Source organism: Ornithorhynchus anatinus, chromosome 21 (genome assembly GCF_004115215.2).
Source record: "Ornithorhynchus anatinus isolate Pmale09 chromosome 21, mOrnAna1.pri.v4, whole genome shotgun sequence".
Classification (NCBI taxonomy): Eukaryota; Metazoa; Chordata; class Mammalia; order Monotremata; family Ornithorhynchidae; genus Ornithorhynchus; species Ornithorhynchus anatinus.
In genome coordinates this window covers 1,172,606-1,186,575 of record NC_041748.1, presented here as the reverse complement: position 1 = coordinate 1,186,575, position 13,970 = coordinate 1,172,606, and the positions used below count along the sequence as shown (strand labels likewise).

At 53.6% G+C, this 13,970-nt stretch overlaps 1 protein-coding gene across 1 annotated transcript in view; it reads right to left on the bottom strand.

Annotated features, from left to right (window-relative positions):
• Positions 1-13,970, bottom strand: part of LOC100083622 (myosin-2-like) — a 28,188-nt gene that overhangs the window by 489 nt on the left and 13,729 nt on the right. The window contains exons 20-32 of the mRNA XM_029049552.1: positions 13,253-13,508; positions 10,833-11,075; positions 10,573-10,749; positions 9,100-9,245; positions 8,651-8,741; positions 8,046-8,435; positions 6,332-6,458; positions 4,128-4,246; positions 3,274-3,470; positions 2,765-2,948; positions 2,512-2,677; positions 2,124-2,248; positions 119-427 (exon numbers count right to left, since the gene is read on the bottom strand). Coding sequence (XP_028905385.1) covers positions 119-427; positions 2,124-2,248; positions 2,512-2,677; positions 2,765-2,948; positions 3,274-3,470; positions 4,128-4,246; positions 6,332-6,458; positions 8,046-8,435; positions 8,651-8,741; positions 9,100-9,245; positions 10,573-10,749; positions 10,833-11,075; positions 13,253-13,508 — 2,530 coding nt within the window. The remainder of the gene's footprint in view (positions 1-118; positions 428-2,123; positions 2,249-2,511; positions 2,678-2,764; positions 2,949-3,273; positions 3,471-4,127; positions 4,247-6,331; positions 6,459-8,045; positions 8,436-8,650; positions 8,742-9,099; positions 9,246-10,572; positions 10,750-10,832; positions 11,076-13,252; positions 13,509-13,970) is intronic.

The following is a 13,970-nucleotide window of genomic DNA, read 5'->3' as shown; positions in this document are numbered from 1 at the left end:
TCCCAGTCTTGAGTTCTCTCTCTTTCTCTCTCTCGCTCTCGCTGCTCTGTCAAGATCCTTGGTACGAACCGGTCACTTCTGGCGGACGCACCCGGAAGTCCGGGGTGGAAACACTCACCTTGAGGATGCCCTGGATGTTCCTGAAGTTCCTCAGGGCCTCGGCGGCCTGGCGGTTGGCGTGGCTCAGCTGGACCTCCATCTCGTTGAGGTCGCCCTCCATCTTCTTCTTGATGCGGATGGCGTCGTTCCGGCTCCGGATCTCGGCGTCCAGGGCGCTCTGCGTGGTCTCCACCACCCTGAGGTGATTCCTCTTCAGCTGATCGATCTCCTCGTCTTTCTCCGCTATCTTCCGGTCGACCTCCGACTTCACCTGGTTCAGCTCCAGTTGGATGCGGAGGATCTTGCTCTCTTCGTGTTCTAGGGACGCCTGGGGGAGAGGACGAGGTATCCGTTAAGCGCTTACTCTGGGCAGTGCTCTGTTCTAAGCTCTGGGGGTGACACAGAGTGATCAGGTTGGACACCGTCCCTGTCCCCTGTGGGGCTCGCAATCTTAATCCCCATTTTAGAGGCGAGGGAACCGAGGACCGGTGAAGTGACTTCTCAGAGTCACACAGCAGACAAGCAGAGCTGGGATTAGAACCCGGGTTCGTTCATTCATTCAGTAGTATTTACTGAGCGCTTACTAGGTGCAGAGCACTGGACTGAGCGCTTGGAATGTACGGATCGGCAACAGATAGAGACGGTCCCTGCCCTTGGACGGGCTCACGGTCTAATCGGGGGAGACGGGCAGACGAGAACAATGGCAATAAATAGAGTCGAGGGGAAGAACATCTCATAAAAAGAATGGCAAACAAATAGAATCAGGGTGACGTACTTCTCATTAAACGAAATAAATAGGGTGATGAAGATATATACCGTTGAGCGGACGAGTACAGTGCTGAGGGGGTGGGACGGGAGAGGGGGAGGAGGAGAGGGAAAGGGGGGAGGAGAGGGTTTAGCTGCGGAGAGGTGAAGGGGGGGATAGAGGGAGCAGAGGGAAAAAGGGGGGAGCTCAGTCTGGGAAGGCCTCTCGGAGGAGGTGAGCTTTAAGCAGGGATTTGAAGAGGGGAAGAGAATCAGATTGTCGGAGGTGAGGAGGGAGGGCGTTCCGGGACGGCGGGAGGACGTGGCCCGGGGGTCGACGGCGGGATAGGCGAGACCGGGGGACGGCGAGGGGGTGGGCGGTAGAAAGAGAAGGGAGGAGAGGTAGGAAGGGGCAAGGTGACGGAGAGCCTCGAAGCCTAGAGTGAGGAGTTTTTTGTTTTGAGCGGAGGTTGATAGGCAACCACTGGAGGTGTTTCAGAAGGGGAGTGACATGCCCAGAAGGTTTCTGCTCCCAGGCCCGTGATCCACCAGCAGGCCACGCTGCTTCCCGGTGGCGGCGGGGCGATGGTTTTCGAGTTTCCCCCGTTCACTGCGTCGGGGGGAGCGAGAACCGAAGGGGGGCAAGCTGGGGCTTTGGGGCTCAACTCCCCACGATCTGCCTGGGTTGAGGTAGATTTCTCTGGATGAATATCACCCAGTGACTCTCCTCCATGTCTTCTCCACTGCTTCCAGTCCTCCTCCCTCAATTAGCAACTCCTGGGAGACTCCAGTTTTCTCTCCACCGGGCTTTTCTTTCCAGCCATGGAGCGCGCCGAGGGAAGGAGAGTGTTGACGGACGGAGAGACCTTGATGACGATGATAACGGTATTTAAGTGCTTACCATGTGCCGAGCACTGTTCCGAGTGCTGGGGATGCAAGGTAATCACCTTGTCCCACCTGGGGCTCACAGTCTTCATCCCCATTTTACAGATGAGATAACTGAGGCATAGAGAGGTGATGTGGCTTGCCCAAGGTCACCCAGGAGACAGGTGGCAGAGAGGGGATTAGAACCCACGTCCTCAGACGCCCAAGCCGGGGCTCTTGCCACTAAGTCTTGCCACTAAGTCAGACCACCCGTCTGCCATCCCCCCCCATCTCTGGGTCCCTTCTTCCAGACTCACTGATAGCTGGGACCCTGACAGTGAACGACGTGGCCTCGTTCCACAGGCCACAACCTGGGGAAAAAACCCCTGGCTCCCTCCTCTCCGTGACATCCGTACCTCCGCTTCCTCCAGGGCGGCCTGCAGCTCACTCTTCTCTTGCTCAACTTGCTTCTTGACTTTCTCCAGCTCGTGGAGATGTTTCCCTCCCTCGGCGATCTGCTCGGTGAGGTCGGAGATCTCCTCTGTCGGGGAAGGGACAGCAACTGGTTTGGTCCTATGGTCCGCGATGGAGGGGGAGGAGAAGCCTGCCCACCCTCTGGAGGGGTGGGGGAGAGAGAGAAGAAAAGAGAGAGGAAAGAGAGAAAGAGGGAAAATAGAAAGGAGAGAGAGAGGAGAGAAAAAAGAGAAACAGTGAGAGTGAAAAGAGGGAAAATAGAGAGGAGAGAGAGGAGAGAAAAAAGAGAGAAGAGGAGAGAGACACAGACAGAGATCCCCAGGGACTCACGCTGCAGGTTTTTGTTCTCGCGTTTCAGCGTCTCCAAATGGTCCAAGGACTCCTCGTAGGCGTTCTTCATCTTGAACAGCTCCGTGCTCAGCGAGCGGGACTCTTTCTGAGACGCCTCCAGCTCGGCCTGGGTCTCCTCGTATTTCTGCTTCCATTCTGCCAGGATCTGGAGAAGGGGAGACGGTCAGCCCGGGCCCCGGAGGGAGCCGGCCGGTGAGAGGGCCGGGAAACGGAGCCGTCCGTCCGGAGGTACCTTGTCGAAGTTCCTCTGCTTCTTATCTAGGGCGGCGCAGGCGGCGTTGGTCCTCTCCACGTCGATCATGAGATCCTCCACCTCGTTCTGCAGCCGCTGCTTGGTCTTCTCCAGGGACGCGCATTTGGCATTCACGGCTTCGACGTGCTCCTCGGCGTCCTGCAGCCGCTGAGCCAGCTTCTTCCTGGAAAGTCATTCGTTCATTCAGTTGTATTTACCGAGCACTTACTGTGGGCTGTACTGAGCACTCGGGAGAATCCACTAAACGGACCCATTCTCTGCCTACAACGAGCTGACGGGGATCGGCCCGGGGCCCGAGCAGGTTGAAACTGGGTTGGCATGCATCCGCCACAGTTGAGGAATGTTGGTCATTTGTTTTCACTCCTCCGGTCAGCTCATTGCGGGCAGGGAATGCGTCTGTTCTATTGGACTCTTCCGAGAGTTTGGTGCAGTGCTCTGCACACATCAAGCGCTCGGTAAATCCCGTTCTACGACTCCGGTGCACCTACTTGGCCTCCTCCAGCTCCTCCGTGCGCTGGATGGCGTCGGTCTCGTACTTGGTCCTCCACTGGGCGACCTCGCCGTTGGCCTTGGACAAGGCCCTCTGCAGCTCGGCCTTGGCTTCCTGCTCCTCCTCGTACTGCTCCCGCAGCAGGTCGCAGTCGTGGCGGGAGGACTGGAGGGCGTGGGCCAGGGCGTTCTTGGCCTGGGGGAGAGGGGGCGAGCCGGGGGTCAACGCCCCATTGTGGTTCAGGGGTTCATTCGCTCGTATTTATTGAGCTCTTACTGTGTGCGGAGCACCGTACTAAGCCCTTGAGAGAGCATTCATTCATTTAATCATATTTATTAAGCGCTTACTGTGTGCGGAGCACCGTACCAAGCCCTTGAGAGAGCATTCATTCATTTAATCATATTTATTAAGCGCTTACTGTGTGCGGAGCACCGTACTAAGCCCTTGAGGGCATTCATTCATTTAATCGCATTTATTAAGCGCTTAGTGTGTGCGGAGCACGGTACTAAGCAAGTCACTTTACCTCTCTGCCTCAGTTACCTCATCTGTAAAATGGGGGTTAAGACTGTGAGCCCCACGTGGGTCAACCTGATGACCTTGTATCTCCCCCAGTGCTTAGAACAGTGCTTGAACATAGTAAGGGCTTCACAGATGCCATCATCATATTGATGATTATTATTACTCAGCATTTGGGAGAGCGCGCATTCACGCGATCATATTTATCGAGCGCTTACTGTGTATTAAGCGCTTGGGAGAGTCCAGTACAACCACAAACAGACCCTCTGCAGCCGGTCCGCGGTGTCGGGCTACCGACGGAACCGTACGTTCAAAAGATGCTGAGGGGAGACTCACTTTGGACTCTTCTTCGAGCTGCCTCTTGAGTTCCTCAACCTGCTGGGTGAAGGCTTGCTTGCCTCGGGACAGCTGAGACACCAGAGCTTCTTTCTCGTCCAGCTGGCGTGAAAACTCGCCTGGAACGGGGAGATCGGGGACAAACTGATCACCCTGTATCCCCCCCCAAGAGCTTAGAACAGTGCTTTGCACATAGTGAGCGCTTAACAAATACCACCATTATTATTATTATCGGACCATTGGTTGGCACCCCAAACCGACGGCCCCTTTTCGGCGATGCCACTGTCTTCCCCTGTAAGCTCGTTGTGGGCAGGGGATGCGTCTGTTAAATTGGACCGGCCCAAGCGCTTACTACGGAGCTCTGCACCCAGTAAGCGCTCAGTAAATCCGATCGACTGACTGGGAAAGGAATCCCAGAGTGGAAAGGCCCAGAATTTCTTTCTTTCTGGTATTTATTGAGCGATTACTGTCGTAAGCACTGGGGTGGGTACAAGATAATCAGGTTGGACACAGTCCCTGTCCCACCCGAGTCTCAATCTGCAGTCCATTTTAATCCCTGTTGATCTCCACTTTGAATCTCCATTTTACAGATGAGGAAACCGAGGTCCGGCGAAGCGAAGCGACTTGCCCAAGGCCACCCAGCAGGCAAGGGGTGGAGGCAGGATTAAAACCCAGGTTCTCGGACTCCCGGGCCCGGGCTCTTTCCATTAGGTCTTGTTGTTTCCATTCGAGGTCTAACCGGAATTTTTCCTCACGGATCGACTCTGTGGCCTCGGAGGAAACCTTCAGTCTTTCCGTGGTGGCCAGCTGCCCTGACTTCTAATCAGTGGTATTTATTGAGCTCTTCCTGTGTGCAGAGCACTGTACTAAGCGCTTGGGTGAGTACCAATACAACAGAATTAAGAGGCACGTTCTCTGCCCGTAACCAGTGTATAGTCAAGAGGGAAAACCGACAGACCCTTCTAGAACCATTCATTCTGATGAGCAGCGTGGCTCAGTGGAAAGAGCCCGGGCTTAGGAGTCAGAGGTCATGGGTTCTAATCCCGGCTTCGCCACCTGTCAGCTGTGTGACTCTGGGCAAGTCACTTCACTTCTCGGTGCTTCAGTGACCTCATCAGTACAATGGGGATGAAGACTGAGCGTCACATGGGAAAACCTGATGACCCTGTATCCCTCCCGGCGCTTAGAACAGTGCTTGGCACCCAGTAAGCGCTTAACAAATACCAACATTATAATTGTTGTTATTATTAACTTTTACCTATCCTAGTGCTTAGAACGGTTCTTGGCACGTAGTAAGCGCTTAACAAGTACCATAATTATTATAATTAGGATTATATATCATATCTTGTGGAAGCAGCTTGGCCTAGTGGAAAGAACAAGGGCCGGGGAATCAGAGGACCTGGGTTTTTACTGTGATTTTCCTCCTCCCCTGCCCTGGGACTGTGGGCGACTTATTTAACTTTTCTGGGCCTCTGTTTCCTCACCTGCCCTCTCTCCTACTTAGGCCGCGAACTCCACATGGGATCCGATCACCTTGCATCTCCTCAGTGCTTGGCGTAGAGCGAGGACTTAAATACCACAGTTATTCTATATTATAATGACACTATCGTTATTTGCGAAGCCGACCCCCTTCCGGTAGGCCCACCCCTTGATGTCATGACTCCTTTCACTGAATCATATTTGAGTGCTTACTGTGTGCCGAGCACTGTACTAAGCACTTGGGAGAATCCACTACGAGAAGCACCGTGGCTCAGTGGAAAGAGCCCCGGCTTGGGAGTCAGAGGTCGTGGGTTCTAATCCCGGCTCCGTTGCTTGTCAGCTGTGTGACTTTGGGCAAGTCACTTAGCTTCTCTGTGCCTCAGTTCCTCATCTGTGAAATGGGGGTCAAGACGGTGAGCCCCACGTGGGACAACCTTCTATCTACCCCAGCTCGTAGGACAGTGCTTGGCACATAGTAAGCGCTTAACAGATGCCATCATCATTATTATTATTGCATTACTTTACTATTACATTCCCTGCCCACAAAGAGCTTCCAGTCTAGAAGGGGATGCTCTGCATACAGAAAGTGCTCAGTAAGTACGATTGAATGAATATTAATATAAATAAATTTATGTGCAAGAGCGCGGTCGAAGCCCCACCCCCATCCAGCTGCACCCCAAGTCCACCCCCGGCCAGAAGGGGAAATACCGGCTCCGATGGCTCACCTGCTTCCGTCTGTAAACGCCCCCTCTGAGCTGTCAGGTCGTTCAGCAGACGCTGCAGCTCCTCCTCCTTCGACTTGAGTTCGCTCACTTGATCTTCTAGCGCACGGCACAGTTTCTCAAAGTTCCCCTAGAGGCAAAGGCGAGGGGAAAAATGATAAGTGTGGTATTTGTTCCGCCATGACTAGCTGCTGTACGAAGCGCCGGGGTGGATACGGGCAAATCGGGTTGGACGCGGCGTCCCTCTCACGTAGGGCTCAGTCTCAATCCCCGTTATACAGATGAGGTCACCGAGTTGAAGTGACTTAGCCAAGGCCACGCAGCAGACAGGCTGATGGAGCTGGGATTAGAACCCAAGACCGGGCTCTAACCACTACTCCGTGCCGGGACGTTTCCAGCTGGGCCGGAAGAGTGGCCCTAGAAGGAATTAGGCTAAGGGGATTTGGAAGCTGCCTCGGCCCGATTTTTTTATCGAATGGATTAAACTCCATTTGGTTCTCTGGTTCCTTGTGAAGTCACCTCTTGATAGGCCCCGTGGGCTCGTCTGTTTTATATCTCTGCCTTGGGAGTCTTCTAAACTGTCGCGGTGCTAACGAATGGCGTGATTTGCTAAACTGCATCTATCCAACTGTTTGATGGGCTAATTGCATCTTATCGAACTGCTTGATGGCTAAACCGCATCTTAGCGAACCGCTTAATGGGCTAACGGCCTCTTATCCAACTGCTTGATGGGCTCACACTGCATCTGTCTAACTACTTAATGGCCTCACCGCATCTCATCAAACTGTTAGAAGGGTTCACTGTACCTTAGCGAACTGCTGGGCTCGAGCCCCCAAAGAGAGGCTTCCGAAACCCGCTCCTCCTGACCCCCAGGCCCGTCCTCTTTCATTAGACCTCGCTCGTGGCTCAGTGGAAAGAGCACGGGCTTTGGAGTCAGGGCTCATGAGTTCGAATCCCGGCTCTGCCCCTGTCGGCCGTGTGACTGTGGGCAAGTCACTTCACTTCTCTGGGCCTCAGTTCCCTCATCTGGAAAATGGGGATTAAGACTGTGAGCCCCACGTGGGACGACCTGATTTCCCCGTGCCTACCCCAGCGCTTAGAACAGTGCTCTGCACATAGTAAGCGCTTAGCAAATACCAATATTATTATTATTATTACCTCCTTTCTGAATGAGAGACTGGGGAAACGTATCCTTCCCTCCCGATCACGGACTGGAGCCGCCACGGGCAATGGGCACCCTCAAAGAATTCATTCATTCATTCAATAGTATTTATTGAGCACTTACTATGTGCAGAGCACTGTACTAAGCGCTTGGAATGAACAAGTCAGGTTCCTTTTTCCTGGGATTTTAGATTCTGGACTTGCCCATCCCTTTTTCTCACCTACGATCCAGGGTGCGAGCTCAGCGTGGGCCCCATTCCCCACCCAGCCGCTCTAGCGACTCTTTCCGGCCATCAGGGCAGGGAACGGGTCTGTTAATTCTGTGGTATAGGACTCCCCCAAGCACTCAGTACGGTGCTCTGTAGGTAGTAAGTGCCCAATAATTACCGTTGATTGAATGATCACGGGACATTTGACCCCTAACGAGCTGCCAGCCCCGGATAATGCCCCTTGACAAGCCCATCTTGGCTTCCTGAATTGCGGGCCATAAAGGAACGGGAGCTCACTTCTCTTTCTCCCGCTCTGTAGTGAGACAGCGCGAAAGGCCCCGCGATACCTTGGCCTTGGAGACGGTCTCCAGGTTGCCGGCCAGGTCGTCCATCTCCATCTTCATCTCGCTCTTCTCCTTCTCCAGCTTCTGCTTGACCCGCTGCAGGTTGTCGATCTGCTCCCCGAGCTCGGCCACGCCGTCGGCGTGCTTCTTGCGCAGGGCGGCCGCCGTGGCCTCGTGCTGCAGGGTGGCCTCCTCCAGGTCCCGCCGCATCTTCTGGAACTCGGCCTCGCGCTTCTTGTTCATCTCGATCTGGGCGGAGGTGGCCCCGCCGGCCTCCTCCAGCCGCTCGCTGATCTCCTCCAGCTCCCGGGACAGGTCGGACCTCTGCTTCTCCGCTTTGGCGCGAGACGCCCGCTCGGCCTCGATCTCCTCCTCCAGCTCCTCGATGCGGGCCTGGGGGCGGCACACGGGGAAAACGCGCTCCGGTCAGCCCCTCCCCAGCGCGACCCGACGGGGAGACCGCGGGACCGGGAGGAGACGCCCGCTCGGCCTCGGTCTCCTTCTCCGGCTCCTCGATGGAAGCCTGGGATCGGCACACAGGGAAAATGCACTCCGGTCAGCCCCTCCCCGGGAAAGGTCTTCTGCCAGGGGCAGAAGAAACGGCCGACCTGCAGCTCTTTGATCTTCTTCTGCAGCTGCACGGCCAGGGCCTGTTCATCCTCGACTTTGCTCTGCAGGTTGCTGATCTCAAACTCCTTCCTGTTGGAAAAACCACGTAGGTGAGGGCTCTAGCCAAATTCCGAATGTTTTTTTTTTTTTAATGGTACTTGTCAAGCGCTTATTTTGTGCCAGGCACTGTACTTAAGCGCTGGGGTGGATAGAAGCAAATAGGGTTGGACACAGTCCCTGTCTCACACCGGGCTCGCGGACGTCATCCCCATTTTGCAGATGAGGAAACGGAGGCACAGAGAAGTGAAGTGACTCGTCCAGAGTCACACAGCAGACAAATTGTGCGCCGGGATGAGAATCCAGGTCCTTCTGATTCCCAGGCCCGGGCTCCAGCCAATAGACCACGCCGCTTCTCATGGTTCTAGGGGAAATCTTTTTCTATACTTACTTTTTGAGTTTGTCATCAAGCTGCTGTTTGTCATTTTCCACATCCATTGTGGATTCCTGGGCCAACTTCAGGTCTCCCTCGAGTTTCCTCTTGGCCCGTTCCAGGTCCATGCGAAGTTTCTTCTCTTGCTCCAGAGAACCTTCGAGCTGAATTCACAATACATCTGGTTTATTTGATTTTTCATGGGCTGCCCCGTTCCGATATTGATGATAATAATCGCGGTATTTGTTTCACGCTTACTCTGCGCCAGGCACTGTTCTAAGCATTGGGGTGGATATAATAACGTTGGTATTTGTTAAGCGCTTACTATGTGCAGAGCACCGTTCTAAGCGCTGGGGTAGACACAGGGGAATCAGGTTGTCCCACGTGGGGCTCACGGTCTTAATCCCCATTTTACAGTTGAGGGAACTGAGGCACAGAGAAGTGAAGTGACTTGCCCACAGTCACACAGCTGACAAGTGACAGAGCTGGGATTCGAACTCATGACCTCTGACTCCCAAGCCCATGCTCTTTCCACTGAGCCACGCTGCTTCTCTGTCAGGTTGGGCACAGTCTCTGTTCCACATGGGGCTCACAAGGATCGATCCCCATTTTGTAGATGAGGGAACCGAAGCCCAGAGAAGTGGAGTGAGTTGCCCAAGATCACCCAGCAGACAAGTGGAGGAGCGGGGATTAGAACCCATGACCTGAGTTCCAGGCCCGGGTTCTATCCACTATTCCGTGCCTCTTCTACATTCCACGGGAGTAAATATTATGCTGTACTATCTGGATCTGGGACCTTTGGCCGTTTGATATCCGCCCCACCCTCAGCCCCACAGAACTTTTGTGCACATCTTCAAATTACGTGTTATGAATGATCTGTATTAATGTCTGGCGCTCCTTCTAGACTGTGTTTGTTGTGGGCAGAGAATGTGTCTGCCAACTCTGTGGTATTGGACTCTCCCAAGTGCTTAGTAAAGTGCTTTGCGCATAGTAAGCGCTCGGGAAATACCACTGATTGTAACACTTCAGGCTACCAGTTGCTAGATCTACAGTTTAAATAAACACTTCGTTTGTGATCATGTGAAACTATAAATAGAAGCACAGTACAATTTATGAACAAAATATCAGGAATAGTCCCCAGATTGGTTAACTCCCTGCTTCTGTACTTTCACTCTTTTTTTTTTTTTTTAAATGGTACTTGTTAAGCGCTTGCTATGTGCCAGGAACTGTGGTTAGCAATGGGATAAACCCCAGATGATCAGGTTGGGCACCATCCATGTCCCTCAGAGCTTACAGTCTTAACCCCCATTCCCCAGAGGAGGGAACTGAGGCCCAGAGAAGCGCAACGACTTGCTCCAGGTCACACAGCAGACAAGCGGAGGAGCGGGGATTAGAACCCAGGTCCTCCCGACTCCCAGGCCTGGACTCTGTCCCCTAGACCGGGTGGCTTCTCAAGGGAGAAATGGATTTTCCGTAGATTGCCCGGCTTACGTCGTCCACTTGCTGTTCCAGCTTGGTCTTGGCCTTGGTGAGCGTGTTGACTTTGTCCTCCTCGGCCTGGAGGTCATCCAGGGTCTGCTGGTGGGCCTCCTGGAGAGCTTTCTTCTCTTTGGTCAGCTTCGCGATGGTCTCGTCCAGGCCGGACATCTCCTCCGTCAGGTTCTTCACCTGGGGCGAGGGAAGACGCGTCGTCCCGTGGCCCGCGGCGGGGACGCCCGGGGACGACCGACCCGGCCCCTTCCTTCCCTTACCTTGTTCTCGGTGGCGTGCTTCTCCTTCTCCACCTTGGCCAGCGTCAGCTCCAGGTCGTCGATGTCCTTCTTCAGCTCGGAGCACTCGTCCTCCAGCTTCCTCTTCTTGGCCGTCAGCTCGGCGTTGATCTCCTCCTCGTCCTCCGCCCTCTCCGTCACCTCTTTGATTTTGGCCTCCAGCTGGATTTTCGTCTTGATCAGCTGGTCGCACCTCTCCTCCGCGTCGGCCAAGCCGTCGGCTTCCTGCAAGGAGTTTGGATGAAAATCACTGCCGGGTTTAGAGATGTTCTAGACAAAATTCCTTATTTCTGGGGGGGCGGGGGGCCTTTTTTTTTTTTTTTAAAACCTCCACTGTCAGGGAAATAATAATAATAATGATAATAGTGGTATCTGTGAAGCATTTACTATGTGCCAAGCATTGTGGTGGATATAAGATAATCGGGTCCCCCGTAGGGCTCGCGCGCTAAGGAGGAGCAACCCCTCTGGACTGTCAGCTTGTTGTGGGCAGGGAATTTGTCTGTTTTTTGCTATATTGTACTCTTCCAAGCATTTAGTACGATGATTATGGTATCTGTTAAGCGCTTACTATGTGCCAGTCACTGTACTAAGCGCTGGGATGGATACAAGCGAATCAGGTTGGACACAATCCCTGTTCCACGTGGGGCTCACCGTCTCAATCCCCATTTGCCAGATGAGGTGACTGAGACCCAGAGAATTGAAGTGGGTTCTAATCCCGGCTCCGCCGCTAGTCAGCTGTGTGACCTTGGGCAAGTCACTGAACTTCTCTGTGCCTCAGTTACCTCATCTGGCAAATGGGGATTCAAAAACTGTGAGCCCCACGTGGGACAACCTGATCACCTTGTATCCCCCAGCGCTTAGAACGCTGCTTTGCACGTAGTAAGCGCTTAACAAATACCAATTTATTATTTGCCCGAGGCCATACAGCAGACGAGCGGTGGAAGGGGGATTAGAACTCCTGACCTCCTGACCCCCAGGCCCGTGCTCTTTCTACTACGCCACGCTGCTACGGTAGTACAGCGCTCGGCACAGAGTGAGCGCTCAATAAATACAATTGACTGTGGAGTACTATTGAATTCTCATTTTGCAGATGAGGGAAAGGAGATACAAAGACGTCCTTAAGGGTGGGAACTGGCCCCTGGGGGATTGGGCTGGCCCGTGGGTGATGAGGGTGGCCCCCGGGCCCGAGCGGTACGGCTGGCCGCTGGGAAGCAGCGTGGCTTAGTGGCTAGAGCCCGGGCCTGGGACTCAGAAGTCCTTGGGGTTCTCATCCCGGCTCCGTCACCTGTCTGCTGTGTGACCTTGGTCAAGTCACTTCACCGGACCTCAGTCCTTCATCTGGGAAATGGGGATGAACCAGGTGAGCCCCACGTGGGACAGGGACTGTGTCCAACCTGATGAACTTGTAATAATAATAATGATGTTGGTATTTGTTAAGCACTTACTCCGTGCCGAGCACTCTTATAATAATAATAATCATAATGTAGGTATTTAAGCGCTTCCTATGTGCAGAGCACTGTTCTAAGCGCTGGGGTAGATACGGGGTAATCAGGTTGTCCCACGTGAGGCTCACAGTCTTCATCCCCATTTTACAGATGAAGTCACTCAGGCACCGAGAAGTTTAGTGACTTGCCTATGAGAAGCAGCGCGGCTCAGTGGAAAGAGCCCGGGCTTGGGAGTCAGAGGTCATGGGTTCGAATCCCGACTCTGCCACTCGTCAGCTGTGTGACTGTGGGCAAGTCACTTCACTTCTCTGTGCCTCAGTTACCTCATCTGTAAAATGGGGATGAAGACTGTGAGCCTCACGTGGGACGACCTGATTACCCTGTATCTCCCCCAGCGCTTAGAACAGTGCTCTTCACATAGTAAGCGCTTAACAAATACCAACATTATTATGGGTTCTAATCCCAGCTCTACCACTTGTCAGCTGTGTGACTTTGGGCAGGTCACTTCACTTCTCTGGGCCTCAGTTCCCTCATCTGGAAAATGGGGATTAAGACTGTGAGCCCCACGTGGGACAACCTGATCACTTTGTATCTCCCCCAGCGCTTAGAACGGTGCTTTGCACATAGTAAGCGCTTAACAAATACCACCATTATCACAGAGCTGACAGGTGGCGGAGCTGGAATTAGAACCCATGACCCCTGTCTCCTAAGACCATGCTCAGAACAGTGCTTGGCGCTTAGTAAGCACTTAGCAAGAATAATATTATTATTATTGGGGGACGAGGCTGGCCCCCGGGCCGCATACTGTACTTCCCCAAGGGCTTAGTACAGTGCTCTGCACACAGCGCTCAGTAAATACGACGGAATGAATAAATCCGAGCAAGGACGGTCATCGAAGGGCTATTTGGACCCCACAAACCGAGGCAGAAAGACCTCCTCAAAGTGCAGAAAACCCACCGATTGCACTTGGAGCTGGAGGTCGTTTTTCTCCTTCAGGAGCGACACCATCTTCTCCTCCAGCTCCTTCCTTTTGGCCTCCGACTTGGCGAGCTCGCCTTTGGTCTTGGCGAACTCCTCCTTCATGGTGGCCATCTCCTTCTCCGTCTCGGCGCTCTTGAGCAGCGGCTTGATCTTGAAGAAGAGCTTCATCCAGGGCCAGTGTTTGACGTTCATGAAGGCGCGGACGTTGTACTGGATGCAGAAGAGGGCTTCCCTGGGATAGGAGGGAAATGAAAATGAGATGTCGTGTCGCTGGGCACCCGCGCCTACTTTATCCTCGCCCCCCCCCTCCCCGCTTCCACTTCTCGCACGGGCCGCCCGACTGTTTCCCACATTGGATCTGGTTTCTTTTTGTGTATTTGTTTTTTTTCGTGGTATCTGTTCAGTGATAAGCACTGCTGTAAGCACTGGGGTAGATCCAAGACCGTCAGGTTATCGTGCAGTCGGTAAACACCACTGTGATTTGAAATGGTGGCGGAAGAGATAAGAATGAAAAGCCCCAGGGACCTGACGGATACCCCAGATGTTATTTTTCCAGTGCTCTCTGATAGTATTTATTACAGTGGAGAAGCAGCATGGTCTAGTAGATAGTCTGGGCCTGGGGTCAGAAGCACTTGGAATCGAATCCCGGTTCCGCCGCTTGCTGCGTGGCCTCGGGCAAGTCGCTTCACTTCTC